The 15,555-nt window shown below is 40.1% G+C and overlaps 1 protein-coding gene across 4 annotated transcripts in view; it reads right to left on the bottom strand.

The window, feature by feature from the left end:
• mipol1 (mirror-image polydactyly 1) overlaps positions 1-15,555 on the bottom strand; it is a 225,614-nt gene that overhangs the window by 43,117 nt on the left and 166,942 nt on the right. For all 4 annotated transcript variants that reach the window (XM_052033337.1, XM_052031773.1, XM_052032565.1 and 1 more), the window contains one exon: positions 4,627-4,721. In XM_052033337.1, coding sequence (XP_051889297.1) covers positions 4,627-4,721 — 95 coding nt within the window. The remainder of the gene's footprint in view (positions 1-4,626; positions 4,722-15,555) is intronic.

A 15,555-nucleotide genomic window follows, 5' to 3' on the forward strand; every position in this document is an offset into this window, starting at 1 on the left:
AAGGAGAGATGAAGGTTAAGCAGCTGAAATTTAAAACTAAAGTTGCAATTGAATTGGTTTCTAGGGAGGGACAAAGAAGCAAGTATGGTTGGGAGGAGGATTGGGGAATGTGAATGGAGAATAAGATAAGTATGTGATCAGAGATTGCCTTACCTGTTTTTGAAACAATGGCTGTAGCAAGCCATATGGGATGGGTAGATCAAGGATGCGGTTGCGATTATGCATAGGGGATTTACATTGAAGAGAGATTAAGGAAGGAGAGGAAAGCAGGGAGGTCAAAGATTGAGAAAGGAAAGCACTGAAGATACTTGCGTGAACTTTTATGATGTATGGATAGATGCCAGAGAATGAGAACTTTAAGAAAGAACTGATAGAGATATCAAGATTAGGTGCTCAGAGGGAAAAGTACCAGAAAAATGGGCAGAGAGGGTATAACATAACTTAGGAAGCGATGAAATGCAAAGCCAGGCAGGAAGGTGTCATCCCTCCTTGACAAGATTTCCCCAGGGCCATTATGGAGCCAACTATAACCATCTTCAGCTGACAGTTTGTAAATGAACAGTCAGCTGAGTCTCTCCCATAGTTCATCACATTCATAACTTCTGCACCTGTGCATCGCTGGATGTAGCAATACCAAATGTGCTAGAGGTCAGATGCTAAAGATTCTCACCTCCTTCTCCACCTCTACACTCACCACCGACGCCAGGGAAATACCCGTTCAGACTGGCTTAAGGACTGGATACACTTCGCTTTCAGCTCCTCAGATCAGTGCTGTCCTTACATTTGGATGGAGTCACCAACATTCATTATAATGGTAAATGAAGGTTGTTCATTTTTATTTAACTGAATGATTTGTTTTCAATTAATTTCCAGTAGCTTAATGCATTTACTAAGTTTTTCTTCAATGAATGTATTTCAAATGCTTCAAAATATTACTGATCATTAGAAAGATGTAAAGACAGTTGAAAAGGCCTTGAATAGCAAGAGCTGGCAGAAGGTTATTGAGTCAGTTGGAGGCAGGGTGTCAGGTTTTGCCTGGAGCTGTGAGGTAGCAGAGTCTGTCCACAGTGGGAGCTTGTAGGAGTTATGTGCTAAGACAATGAACTAATATTCCCTGAAGTGGCATTGATAACCTTCCATAACACTGCAACTTTGATGAGCATCTTAACAGAGCCCTAAGAGATTGACTGATAAGATCCTAATCAAAGTTAATCAGTGTGCCTGACTTTACTTTTCCATCAGAAGGCAACTTTGATAGAAATGGTGACGTTGAATGCACAAGAGCTTTATCAATCTGAAATGGCTCAGGCTTCACATCGTCCTGACACTAATGAGTAAGTTTCAGCAACAGAAAGTCAGAGAGAGAAGAGTATGTCTGGGTAATCCACTTGTGGAAGATGCAATAGTGATCACTCAAAATGGAAATGCAAATTCAAAACCGCCATTTGGTACAAATGCTGAGATAAGGGTCACACTGAAGTAACTTGCTGGTTGCAGCTCAAATTGAAGGCGAGGTCACATTAAACTTCATTGCATGGAAGTTGATGAGAATGATGAAGAAACTGACATGCAAGGTGTGCATAATGTGAGTGAGTAAGATGAATCAAAGTGAGTCAAGATTTCAAAACTGTTGTTAATTCTTAAGAAGCATATTGAGATGAAGATTGATATGGCTGCAGACTGCTCTGTTATAATTCAGGAAATATAGTTACAGAATGTCATCAGTATAACTGATAAAAGCATTGTCCCACCAAAGACATATTTAGGAGAAATTCTCCATATGTAAGGACAAACATCTGCCAATGTATAATGTTTAGTGCATGACAATACTTAGTGTTGTAGCAATACTTCATAGTAGACCAAATTGGAAAGGAAAGGAAAATCAAAAAAAAATGCAGTTGCTGGAAATCTAAACGCAGAAAATGTTGGAAATACTCAGCAGGTCAGGCCACATCTGTGGGAAAAGAAAGAGAGTTAATGTTGTAGGTCGAAGGCCCTTTGTCAGAACTGGGAAGGAGATAAAAGAAGCTTGTTAAACTGCAGGGAGGATGGATGTCTTCGATAGGGTAAAACCAGGATGACCATAGGGTTAATCTGTAAACAAGGTTATCTGGTCAATGAGTGAATGGAAGCAGTTAGAGTGAGAACATAGACAAAAGAATGCATGAGTTGTAAAATGCAGAGCAGGAAGACATGAACCTGACTGACTTGCTGACTATTTCCAGTATTTTCTGACCTGAATATTGAATTCCACAACTTCATGTAATTTGATTTCTCTGTACATCTCAGTCGTCCCTCTGTGATATTGGCTCAGCTTGTTTATTTTATTCTCTTTTCCTGTTTTTTCCCCTCTGGGAATGGAGGACATGCCTAGCCAGCCTGACCTGCTGAGCATGTCTTCCTGCTCGGCATTTCACAGCTCCTAAATTTGTTTGTCTACACTCATTTTTCAATTTTATGAGATACTTCCAGTATCTCAGTATAATCTTCCAGTATTCCAAAGATGTATGGGTTTGGAAGTTGTGGGCATGCTATGTTGGCGCCAGAAGCGTGGCGACACTTGTGGGCTGCCCCCAGAACACTCCATGCAAAAGATGCATTTCACTGTGTGTTTCAATGTACATGTGACTAATAAAGATATCTATCTCTCTTATAATCTCATTATAATCTTCCAGTATGAGATACTGACATGAGATAATAAGGGTATTCAACTTGAAACATTAACTCTATTTCTCCTTCCACAGATGCAGCCTGACCTGCTGAGTATTTCCAGCATCTTGTGTTTTTATTTTGGAAGGGAAAAGACTGGCTATGGCAAGTAAAGTTGAACTGGCAGGAGGTATTCAGTTCAGAGACAGCAAAACTGTGATAGCACAGCTTATTGAATAAGTATGAAGACATGTTTACCAATTTATAGGATTGTACTAAAGGGACTAAATCAGAGACAAATCTATCTTATTGCAAGCCATGATCTGTTTCTTATGCACGAAAGCCAAGACTGAACAGGACATGAAAAAAACGAAGAAGCATAGAGTTAACATTAAGATAGATGACAGTCACATCAACTGTTGTGGGCACTGTGGCAACTACAAAGTCACACTAAGGCAGCAGGTGATGAATAACATTCATCATCAACACTTAAAGTGCTCTATGTTGAGCTAGCTAAGTAAAACTATTGACAAAATTGGATTTTTCCTCTCTGTAAGTGCAGCTAAATGTAGATTACGATAGCCAACAGCATTAACCATTATGGACAAGGGACACCACCCTTTTAAAAAAAACTTACATATGTGTTAACTTGTGCTCTAAACTCTCCAGTTTAATGATGTCTTTCCTATAACAGGACAACCAAAGCTGTACACAATACTCCAAGTGCAATCTCACCAACGTCTTGTACAGCTGCTGATTTTTGAGATCACTTCTATCCCACCTTGATCTTTCTGCCAGATTTTGTCTTGTGGGAGAGAAAGTAATTCACCACATGTCTGTACTACCCCTAGGAGCCCAGGACTAAGTAATCCTTGGAAGAACATGGGTTGCCTATACTCATTTTCTCTGTACCAAGATTTATAAAATGCTGTTTGTAATGCCCTCATAAATAACAGATCTTTTTTAATTACATTGCCATCATGCCTGTTGAAATTAGTGGGTCAAGGAAACCAAAAATAATGCATTAATATAGTAAACCTGGCTAGAAAATGTTCAATATATATGCTGCAGAAAACTAATAGTTAACCTGTGCTGCTGCTGAATGACCTTATCGCCATTTGCTGTAATTGCCTACCCAACTCCACCTGTATGTTCTCCTCTCCATATTCTTGTGCTTCAGAATATTAAAATTCAGGTTACTGTTTCAGAATCTTTGTTCTTTATGGCTCTTTGTAAGAATACTGACAGCAACCAGAATAATTCTCAAGTATTTTACCCTCTATTTATTTTAGTCAAGCTTATCCGTTCCCTTCACTTGAAAATCATCCAGAAAAATTGCTTACTGAACTATGCCTATCATTATCTCTACTAAACTTCAATTACTTCTTGGTCCCAGAGAAGTAGCTTGGAATTTTTCATTACTTGAAAGACAATACATAATTTCTTTTGAATATCAGAACACAAATACTCTCCTGCCTATTTTTAAACAGGTAGTAAAGTATTCCTGTGTTTGCCTGTTCATTTCAGTGTCCAAAATTCAGTGACTTCGTTAAAAGAACGATTGGTTTGCTCAGTCTTCCAACGAATTAGTGTGATGGGTCAGTCATCTCATTGCTTGCATGACAATGTGTATAGATTTGCTGTCATATTTTTCTAAAAAATGACAGGTTGTTGTTCATTCTTGTAAGCAATGTTTAAGATTTTTAATACCATAAAAAGTAATGATGGATGCTTACGTGTAACTAATTCACTTAAACGTTTTTATTTTGCTCAGAATTTGAACTTACTTGTAGATTATGTATTTTTAAAATAAATATGCCTTATGCATTCAAACATCAAATGGTAACTTCGAGTAATGAATGATTGAAAAAAAAATCTTTGACCAGCTTAGTTGCATTGGTCCCTAAAAAAGAATTTAAAGTTGAAAACAAATGATACATATTCCTCAATCCATTGGAGATAAATAGTGCAGCTTACCTGTAATAAAGCCTAAGTGTCTGAATTTCTTCATCTTGTTTCTTACATTGCTGAAAGGCAACATCTCTTTCTTTCTGCATTGTTATTAGTTGGGCCTGCAAAATATTACATTTATTTAGTTTCATTGCAGCATGCATTCACAAAGGTTGCTTATTGTTTTGTTGTTTGCTTAAATTCCAAGTGATTTGCACACATTTGTTGTATTACATATGATATACCACTATAAACAGCTATCTTTGCACATTAGTTTACAGTAAAGGAAGTACCAATTGATTTTTTTCTTTACAAATGAGCAATTCTATGCCTATACTGTGAATGTTTACCTAAAGTAGGCTAAAGAACATTATGTTAAACATTTAAGTAGAAATATGCAAGTCTTTAATAAAACCTAGCCTTGAAACTCAAAAATGTATTCTGGGTAGCATACACCCACTGATTAGAGTGATTCCAGTGTCTGTTGGTTGTAAGCTTTACAGAAACTTTGCTGGAGTTGGTCCCTCTGCAGTTTTTGAGGCACACTGCTCACACTATGCAACAGCATGGATGAATCTCCTTCACAGAGTCACTGTTTGAGTAACATGAAGGTCCTCCCCCTCTCAAGTACTCTACAAGGATCACAATTGCCATACAATTAGTGGACATCAAGCTAAGTACAGCTTTTAAACAATAAAGCAATGGAATTCAGAGATATAAGAATAAAATATATGGGTCAAGGGGCTATTGAAAGAACTTCAAAAGAGAATAAACATAAGTGATAAGATTTGTGTCTCCAAGCTTATGGATACACCAAATCAATGAAAATAAATAACCCTGAAAGTTCTGGGGAAATCACAGAAAACACAAAAGAGATGAAGAAACCATGACTTTAGAGGTTTCCGTGGTTACACCATCCACTGCCTACAACAGGAAAATAACATTGACAGCAACATACCTATTGGGACTGTATATGAAAACTCTGACAGATGTCACACTCCAATGTCACACTTAATTACAGATGCAAAACAGGCAAAGAATGTTAGGTGTTTCTTGTCAATCTGCAAGATTCTTTAACCAAACAATTAAGCTCTGAGTGACCTCAATCTGTGTTTGCTTATAGAAATTGGACTCTCTGACATTACAGGTTCTTTCTTATCAGTAGAATAATTCATGATATGGTATTATAATGTCATTATAAAAATAGTGTGCCATCAAATTTACGTAATGGTATATAAGAACTCCTTAATTTGTTCTTTATCACATGTGTGTAAGCTGGGGTATCCTATAAACCAGCAATGTACATCTCCATATCATTCACACAAAATCACATGGATTTTATGCGAACTCATTGCCCTTTGTTTCCTATGATAGCTTGTCCAATGTGAAAAAGAAGCATAAACACAATTAACAATTTGCTGTGTGTTCCAGGACTCTAGATCTTTGATTTGAGACAACTTTTATCTTGTCATTTTGTTCCTTACATTGCTAGTTAAACCATTCATTATTTTACTATGGGTGGTTGCCCTATTAATTATTTTATTAATTTACACATGCAAATAATAAGTAAAATCTCATTTCCTCTTGACATTATTAAAAATAATTATTTTTCAAATTTAGCCAACAGAAAGTGCACTATGAGAAATTATTAGTGCAATTCAACATGCATAGAATTTGAAGGATTGAATAAATTTTGCTTAATAAAAGGTATAAGAGATTCATTTAATTGCCAGCTGTTGAAACAGATGTGTTTAACTACTCTTATTAACCAACAGCTGGGAGGGAGGACAATTGGATTTACCAAAACCAACAGTCAGCTGCCTCCAGTAATTACCCATATCATAAAGCATAGTTGATAAATGAAGAAAGGGCTAGTCAAACTACAGCACAATGACGTTGTAAAGTGGTAAACTATCACATATAATTTGGTAAGGAAGTTTAACAGATTAATAATCTTACAACTTGATTTTTTGTGTCATTTAAAATTTGCCAATTATTTGCCTCACAGACGCAATAAAACTACTAACTTTTGTTAAAAGTATTATTGATTATTAAATTCTTTTCATTAAATTCCTAGTCAAAAATGAATGAAGTGCAAAAACAAAAATAAGGATTTATGACTTTTGAAAGAAATTCTTTGTCAATAATATGCAAACAATAAATCAGTGATTTTTTTAAACTGTTATGATTTTCAAAGATTGGTGATACAAGCTAACAAGCCTGCACACAGACAAAGGGGAAGACTTAAACTTTGATGTACTGAATGTAAACCAGTATAAATGCAGTAATCTCTTGTTCTTAATCACTATAGCAACCCCAAAAGATTGAATGGCCAGTTGATCACATCACTGTGCTTGCATTTTCTGCAATGTTAAGTATGGTTTAGAAGAATATTTGCTTCTACTTTCTTTCTATAATTCCAAAGTATTTTGCACTATTTACCCACAATAAGTTATAAACATGCAATAGGAATTGGTGAATTAGATAGGTTACACACATTCCTCAGTGGTTTGTATTTTGCAAGCTAAATCACAAAGTGTATCCTTTACGCTACATATTAGTTATATTACTGGACTTAAATTGCGTTCCAAAATTGAGAGAATTGTCTGACAGACTTGTCAAACAACTTATTATCATATTCAAACCAACAAACCCATGCAATTCAAGTAATATCATCTGAAAGACATCAATGAACCAAATGAGTTTTTCTGACAATCTGGCTATTTCGTGATTACTTAACTAAAGACTAGAGACCCAAACAGAAGTGGTGTACAGAATCAAATGTAATTCTCAACACAGAACACAATGAGCTCAATGACAGCAAGTCAGAAACAAACAAACAAGCTTCCTATTATTTCCAATTACCTCCCTCAGCTAATGAAGTTAAACTCCATTTGGAAGAAGCAGCAAAGGTATCTAGGTATACAATGTAGTCTGGGTGGGGTATTTTAATGTCCATTACTAAAAGTGGCTTAACAGTACCAGTTAATCTGGCCCAGACCTGAAGAACATCGCTGCCAAACTAGGCATGTGGCGAGATGACCAACACATGGGAACAACTTCCTTGACTTCATCCTCAGCAATTAATCTTTTGCAGATGCATTTGCACTCAATATTTTTGATAGAAGTAAGCATGGTGCAGAGACTTTTGCAGACAAATTCTTACTTTCATTATTGAGGATATTTACCATTCTGTTGTGTGGCAGTCAGATTCTGACAAGATCTAGTGGCTCAAAATGGAGCATTCAGGAGGGGCTGTGGACCATCAGTAACTGTAGATGTATTCCATCTTAAATTTGTGATCTTGTGACCTGGCATTCCCTCACTTGATGACCAACAAGCTTGGAAACCAACCTTGGTTCAACAAGGAAAGCAGAAGAGCATGCCAGAAGTAGCTAAGATGTGCCTAAAAATAAGCTGCTAAAATGGTAAAGCCATAACACAGGACTATGGAATTGAACATTGGAAACAAAATGCACAAACAGAATCAGATCAAAGGTCTGCACTTTAACCAGTCCAGTTCTCCTTCATGATGGACAATTACACGTTACCATCAATAAAGGCAAAGTTCAGCACAAAAGTATAAAAAGCAAGACCAAAATGGCTTCATCATTAGCCATTGATGTTGAATGGATTTTTTTTAAAACAATGATTCATTCACAGGTGTGGACATCACTGACAACATTTATTGTCCATCCTTAATCATCCCTCAACTGAAGAAGCAGTTAAATGATCACGATATAAGCCAGTCTGCGGCTAATTCAGTTTGTTCCATGTGGTGTCAAGAAATTTTTGCATGCACTGGACACAGCAAAGACTGTGATCACAGCAACATTCGCAACTGTTGCATTGAAGATGCTCTCCAGAGCAGGATGCTCAGTTTTCAATAATCAACAAAATGATGGAAGGTACCATTAACAGTACTACCAAACAGTATTGGTTAACCAATCTTCTGCTTGGGTTCTGCTGCAACCGTCTTAATATCAATCGCAGTTTTCAACAAGTGTTTACAACTTACCTGACATTCAATGGCAGTTGCATTGCCAAATCTTGATCATTACTGGGAAACTGGTGTGGAGGAAGGAGAGATAGGTCCTGATTTGGATAGACATAAACACTGTGGCAACAAGAGCAAATCAGAGAAAATGTTTTCTGCAGTGAATGTTCTCACCTCTTCATCAGCTGTATTCCTTCCACCAACTGCAAATCATAAGTACAGTTGTGATGAAATATTCTCCACTTACCTAAGTGTAGTTGCAATAACATTCCAGAAGCATCACACCATCTAAACAAACGGCTTGATTGACACTCTTATTAACCATGCTAAAAATTCACTGTCTCCTCATCTGGCTACAGAAAATGTAATCTATAAGAGGCACTACAACAACATAATTTTTTTGACAGCACCTTTCCCCTGCAATTGTGGGAGGTATAACACCCGTCTCTCCTCCTCCTTTCTCACCACCATCCAGGGCCCTAAACAGCCCTTCCAGGTGAGGCAGACATTAACATGTATCTCCTCCAGTTTTGTTTATTGCATCCAATGTTCCCAATTTGGCCTCCTCTACATTGGGGAGACCAGGCACAGACTCCAGCACATCATTCTTTGTAATTCAACCAGATACAACATGATCCCACCATCAGCCACATCTTCCCCTCCCAACCCCTTTCTGGTTTCCTCAGGGATCACTCTATCCATGACTCCCTGGTCTGCTCATCCTTGCCCCTCCCCACGCACTTTCTCCTGTAACCATAGGAGGTGTAAAACCTGTCCCTACATCCCCTCCCTCACCACCATCCAGTGCCCTAAACAGCCCTTCCAGGTGATGCAGACATTCAGATGCATCTCCTCCGGCCTTGTTTATTGTATCCGGTGCTCCTGATTTGGCCTCCTCTACATCAGTGAGACCAGGCACAGATGAGGCGACTGCTTTGTGGAGCACCTGCACTCCATCCAGCATGGCCTTTTGAAGCTCCTGGTCGCTAGCCATTTTAATTCAGCTTCCCATTCCCACACTGATATGTCTGTCCTTGGCTTCCTCCACTGCCAGGGTGAGGCTAAACGCAAACTAGAGGAAAAGCACCTTATATTCTGCCTGGGTAGTCTACAGCCTGACGGCACGAACATTTAATTCTCCAATTTCAGGTAAACTGCTCCCTCTCTGTCACTCTTCTCTCTCCTCCTGATCTACCCAGTTCTTCCCACACCCACCCTAGTCTCCCATCAACTTGTTTCTTTCCCCTCCTCCATCCACCTGTCACTCACACACTCCCACCACTGGTTCTGTTCCCATCTACCCACCCCACCTTCCTTAATTTGATTCCATACTCCACCTTCCTCTCCCATCAGATTCCATCATCTTCAGCCTTTTGTTGCCTCCATCTATCATTTCTCAGCCTCTGTAGCTATTTGCACTCTTCCCTCCTCAATCTGCTTTTCACCCCTCCTCGTCCAGATCCACTTGTCGCTTGCGACCTTTATATACTGTCGAGCTCTCCTCCATCTTTCAACCCAGGTGAAAGGTCCCAACTAAAAACGTTGACTGTCTATTTCCCTCCACAGATGCTGCCTGACCTACTGAGTTCCTCCAGCATTTTGTTTGTAACTCAGTCACCAAAAAGGATAGCAGGGTTGCCCTGTGGCCATTAACAGATATACATCTTTGGATTCTGTTGAGAGGGATGTTCTTTCAAGGGCTAGCACAGGAGTCAGGTCTCTGGCACTGTGACCGGCTCTGAGGCTCAGAGGGAAAGAGTGCAGTCAGACAGGGTGATGGTGATAGGAGACTCGATAGTGAAGGGGAAAGACAGGAGATTCTGTGGCTGCAGAAGAGATCCCAGGATGGTGTGTTGCCTCCCAGGTGCCAGGGTTAAGGATGTCTCTGAGCGGCTGCAGAAATTTCTCGAGTGGGAGGGTGAACAGCCAGAGGTTGTTGCACATGTTGGTAGAGTTGGCAGAATAAAGGATGAGGTCCTGCAGAATCAGTATAGGGAGTTAGGTACTAAGTTAAAAAGCAGGACCTTGAGGTAGTGATCTCTGGATTACTCCCAGTGCCACGTGCTAGTGAGGTCAGAAATAGAAGAATAGGCCTGATGAATTCGTGGCTGAGGAGCTGGTACAGGGGGCAGAGATTCAGGTTCTTAGACCATTGGGATCTCTTCTGGGGTAGAGGCGACCTGTACGAGAGGGACGGATTGCACTTGAACCAGAGAGAGACCAATATCCTTGCAGGGAAATTTGCTAATGCTACACGGGAGGGTTTAAACTAGATTGGCAAGGGGTGGGACTCTGAGCAGGAGCAATTCATGGAATAAAGCAGTAGCCAGCGAGAGTAAGTTTAGTAATCAGGATAGCCAGGGGCACAGTAAAGGCAGGGAAAGGAATACCTAGTTAAACTGCATTTATTTCTGTGCACGAGGTTTAAGAGGCAAGGTGGACGAACTCAGAGCATGGATTGACACCAGGGACTAGGACGTCATAGCCAAAACAGAAACATAGCTGAGAGGGCAGGACACGCAGTTCAATATTCCAGGATACAGATGCTACAGGCGTGACAGAGGTACAGGTAAGCGAGGAGGGGGTGTTACCTTTTTGATAAGGGAGGACATTACAGCAGTACTTCGAGATGACATTCCTGGGGGATTGCCTAGTGAGGCCATATGGGTAGAACTTAGAAACAAGAGGGGAGGGTCAGTCTAGTGGGGCTGTATTATAGACCCCCTAATAGTCAGTGGGAAGTTGAGGAGCAGGTGTGTAGAGTAATTGCTCATAGCTGAAAGAATAATAGGGTTGTATTAGTGGGAGATTTTAATTTCCCAGAATGTCAAGGGCCTGGACGGGGTGGAATTTGTGAAGTGTGTCAGGAAAGTTTCCTGAGTCATTATATGGAGGCCTCTACTTGGGATGGTGCAATACTGGACCTTCTCTGAGGGAATAAGGCAGGCTCAGAGGTAGGAAGCAGAGGGTGGTGGCTGAAGTTTGTTTCTCAGAATGGAGGCTGGTGACTAATGGTGTGCCACAGGGGTCGGTGTTGGGACCCTTGTTATTCATTATTTATATAAATGACTTGAATACAAATGCACAAGGCTTGATCGGTAAGCTTGTGGATGACACGAAATTAGGTGTTGTTGATAGGGAAGAAGGTTGTTGTAGATTACAGGGGGATCTTGATCAGTTAGGGAAGTGGGCCGAGGAGTGGCAAATGGATTTCAATATGGATAAGTGTGAGGTGATGCATTTTGGAAAGTCAAACCAGCATAGGTCTTACACTGTAGGGTATAGCACTAGGGAGTGTAATGGAACAGCGGGACCTAGGAGTACAAGTGCATAGTTTGTTGAAAGTGGCGTCACAGGTAGACAGGGTGGTGAAAAAGGCATTTAGCATGCTGGCCTTCATCAGTCAGGGCACTGAGTATAGGAGTTGGGACATTATGTTGCAGTTGTATAAGTCGTTGTTGAGGTCGCACTTAGAGGACTGTGTACACTTTTAGTCACCCTGTTATAGGAGAGACGTGGTTAAACTAGAAAGAGTGCAGAGGAGATTTACAAGGATGCTGCCAGGACTAGAGGACCTGAATTATAGGGAGAGGTTGGCCAGGCTAAGTTTTTTCTCCTTGGAGTGTTGGAGAATGTGGGGTGACCTTACAGAGGTTTATAAAATCATGAGGGGCACAGTAATGTGGATGGAAACAGTCTTTTCCCCAGGGCAGGGGAGTCCAAAATTAGGGGGCATAAATTTAGGGTGTGAGGTGAAAGATTTAAAAGGGACCTGAGGGGCAACTTTTACATGCAGGGGGTGGTGAGTATATGGAACAAGCTGTCAGAGGAAGTGGTTGAGGTAGGTACAATAGTATCATTTAAGAAGCACTTCAATAGGTACAAAGAGGGGCAGGGCTTAGAGGAATATGGGCCGAATGCAGGAAATTGGGACTCGTTGGGTGGGCACCATGGTTGACATGGACTGGTTGGGCCGAAGGGCCTGTATCTGTGCTGTATTGTTCTATGACTCCCTGGTACCTTGAAGTCCCTGTTATCCCCCAGGCCACGCACAACCCTGACCTGGAAACATTTTAAAGTTCTTACTTTGTCAGTTGGGCAAAATTCTGGAACTAAAAGCACTTGCACTAGAGGATTGCAGTAGATTGAGGTGGCTTACCACTACCCTCTCAAAGGTAATTACAGATGGGCAATAAATGCTAGCTTTGCTTGGATTGCCCACATCCAGTCAATAAACTTAAATGCTCAAGTCCTAGAAGCAAGCACTTTGAAAAATCATTTTAAAAACTTGCATTGAGAGAATTTCCGGGGAGCAATGCAACAATCCATCTTTAAAATTAAAACTGTATCTATTTAGAATGGCACATGTTAGGCTGGGTTCTTTTACAAACATAGTTGATACCTATCTAGTAGAGCTCTGATGCAGTGCCTGTCACCATGTTCCTAGCTCAACCAATCACCTCTGCTCATGAATATCACACACCCTGGTACAATCCACCAGCATTCCTAATTAAAGGCTATTTACACAAGCTGACTGTGCTTACATGGCATCTAGTTTTATTTGAGGGCATGGTGCCCCTTATCTGCTTGCACATTTAAAATCAGTTGAAAAACGGTATGGCATATTTGTTGTAACTTCATTAGTGAATTTGTGTTCTTCATCACGTCTTTCTAGATCTTTTAATTGTTTTGGTTCTTTTTGTAAGCCATTTGAATATCTTGGAGCATTGAAAATACAGGTTGTAAATAGTGAAATGTAAAGCATTCCTTTTTCAGAAACGAAACAATAAAACAAAGATTTTGTTGCGTCTCGGTGACAATAACAGAGAGAAAGGATATTTCCAAAGTGGTAATTTCTGAGATAATTTACTGGACAAATAGAAATTGTTCAACCAATGTTGCCTCCACCTCATTCCAGAAGCAAGGTCACTCCAACCTCAGTCATTGAATTGCAGCATGCAGTCAACCTTTGTGCATGCACACCTTCCGAGGCTGACTTCTAAGTCATCGAGAGGATGGGTCTTACGCTCCACAGCTAAAGGTCCATGATGAAACCCTGACCAATGTGGACTAGTTCCCATATTTCAGAAGTCTCAACAAAGGCTGAAATCACCACTGCCATTAGTCAGCAGCACAGTCTTAGACTAACAGTCTTAGACTAACTCTTAGAGGAAAATGTGCATGACGATCAAGATCGCAAACCCAGCAGAAAGCTCATGATCCATCTGGCTGCAAACTCAATTCAATTTGCAATATTCTTAACATATTTTTTGCATAATCCCAAAACAGGAAATAGATCCTGGTTTTATCCAGTTACATCCATTTAGTCTGAATTAGTTTAAGTGTGAAATGAATTTGCAGCTACCTCTGATCGTTCTGCACAATGATCAAATAACAAAAAGACAAATTATGTCTAATTACAGATTCCAAGTATAATAAAAGTTCATGAAAATGTTACTACATGTCTGTGATAGGAAGACTGCCTTTGCTACTTAGCAATATTGCCCAGATTATATAGCTTTTTGGACAAAATGAAGTATAACTGACCCACAAGCAGAAAACCAGTTGAATTGAGGAGCGTAATACAAAATCAGTACTTGAATCCACCAACCCAACAACACCACACTCCCCTCTTTGGCCCCCACCCCATCCCCCAAACAGGTCAGGAAAAATCTGCAAAGAAAAGAGAGGAGTTGACATTTTGGGTGTGTGCTCTTTGCAGGTTTTTGTCACACTTGCAATGTTAATTCCTCTGCTCTTTCCACAAACATTGTCTGACTTTTTGAGAACAGTGCATGGCAACTTGGCGAGGAATAAAAAAACAATTGTAGTTAATATTTGTTCTTTGACTGGATATGGGTGGAAAAAGTGCTGTGGTATTTCCCAGAAAGTTACAGCTATAGACTCATAGAAATGCACAATGTAGAATGAAGTCATTTGATCCATCATGTCCATGCTAGCCAAAACTGAGTGATATAGGTTACTCACATTTCCCAGGTTGTAGTCTGCCGCCTTGTAGGTCATGGCTCTTCACTATTTAGCCTTTCTTTTAAATGTAAACATGGGTTCAGCCTCCACCATCCTTACAAGTAAAGATTTGCATTCAGCTACTACATTTAAGGTTAAAATATTTTTCTTAAACTCCTCTCTAACCCTTCCATCAATGAACTTACATCTATTTCTTTGAGTAATCTTGCTCTTTGCTAGGGAATTAAGTCAAGCCTGTTCACCCTGTTCAGTCTCCTCATAACTTTTTAAACCCAGTTAAACAACTGGCAACATATTTGTACATCTCCTCTCAGAAATCTCAAAGAAAATGATTATCATTTGAAGATTGAGACGAGAGCAATTTTTCTCTAAGAGGGTTAAGAATTGTTGAAATTCTCCACTCCAGAGAGCTATGGATGCAGAGCTATAAGTACTGTATATTAAGCACAGTGCTGATCTGAGGAAATAGATGAGCTTCTACTTGACTGCTTTGAGTCGGTAGACTGGTCCATGTTCAAAGACTCAGCAGCCAGCCTAGATGAGAATGTCACCACCATCATGGAAGTGTGTTGAGGACTGTGCACCAAAGAGATCAATCCAGGTGTTCCGAAACCGGAAACCATGGATGAACTAGGAGATCCATTCCCTACTGAAGTCTAGGACTGCCATGTTCAAATCAGGCAACCCTGACCTTTACAAGAAATCGAGATATGATCTCTGTAAAGCTATCAGGGATGCGAAGAAACCATACCAGTCCAAAATTGAGTCCCAGATCAGCTTAGTTGTGGCAGGGCTTAAGTGCTATAACAGGCTACAAAACTAAGTCGGACAGCATCGCTGACAACAGTGTATCCCTTCCCAATAAGCTTAACGCATTATCTGCATGTTTTGAACAGAAAGTGATTGGAATATCACCACCCGCCTCGACAGCCTCCAATGCACCTGAACCCACAGTCACTGTTGCAGATGCA

The sequence above is a fragment of the Pristis pectinata genome, chromosome 1 (genome assembly GCF_009764475.1).
Source record: "Pristis pectinata isolate sPriPec2 chromosome 1, sPriPec2.1.pri, whole genome shotgun sequence".
In the NCBI taxonomy this organism is placed as follows: Eukaryota; Metazoa; Chordata; class Chondrichthyes; order Rhinopristiformes; family Pristidae; genus Pristis; species Pristis pectinata.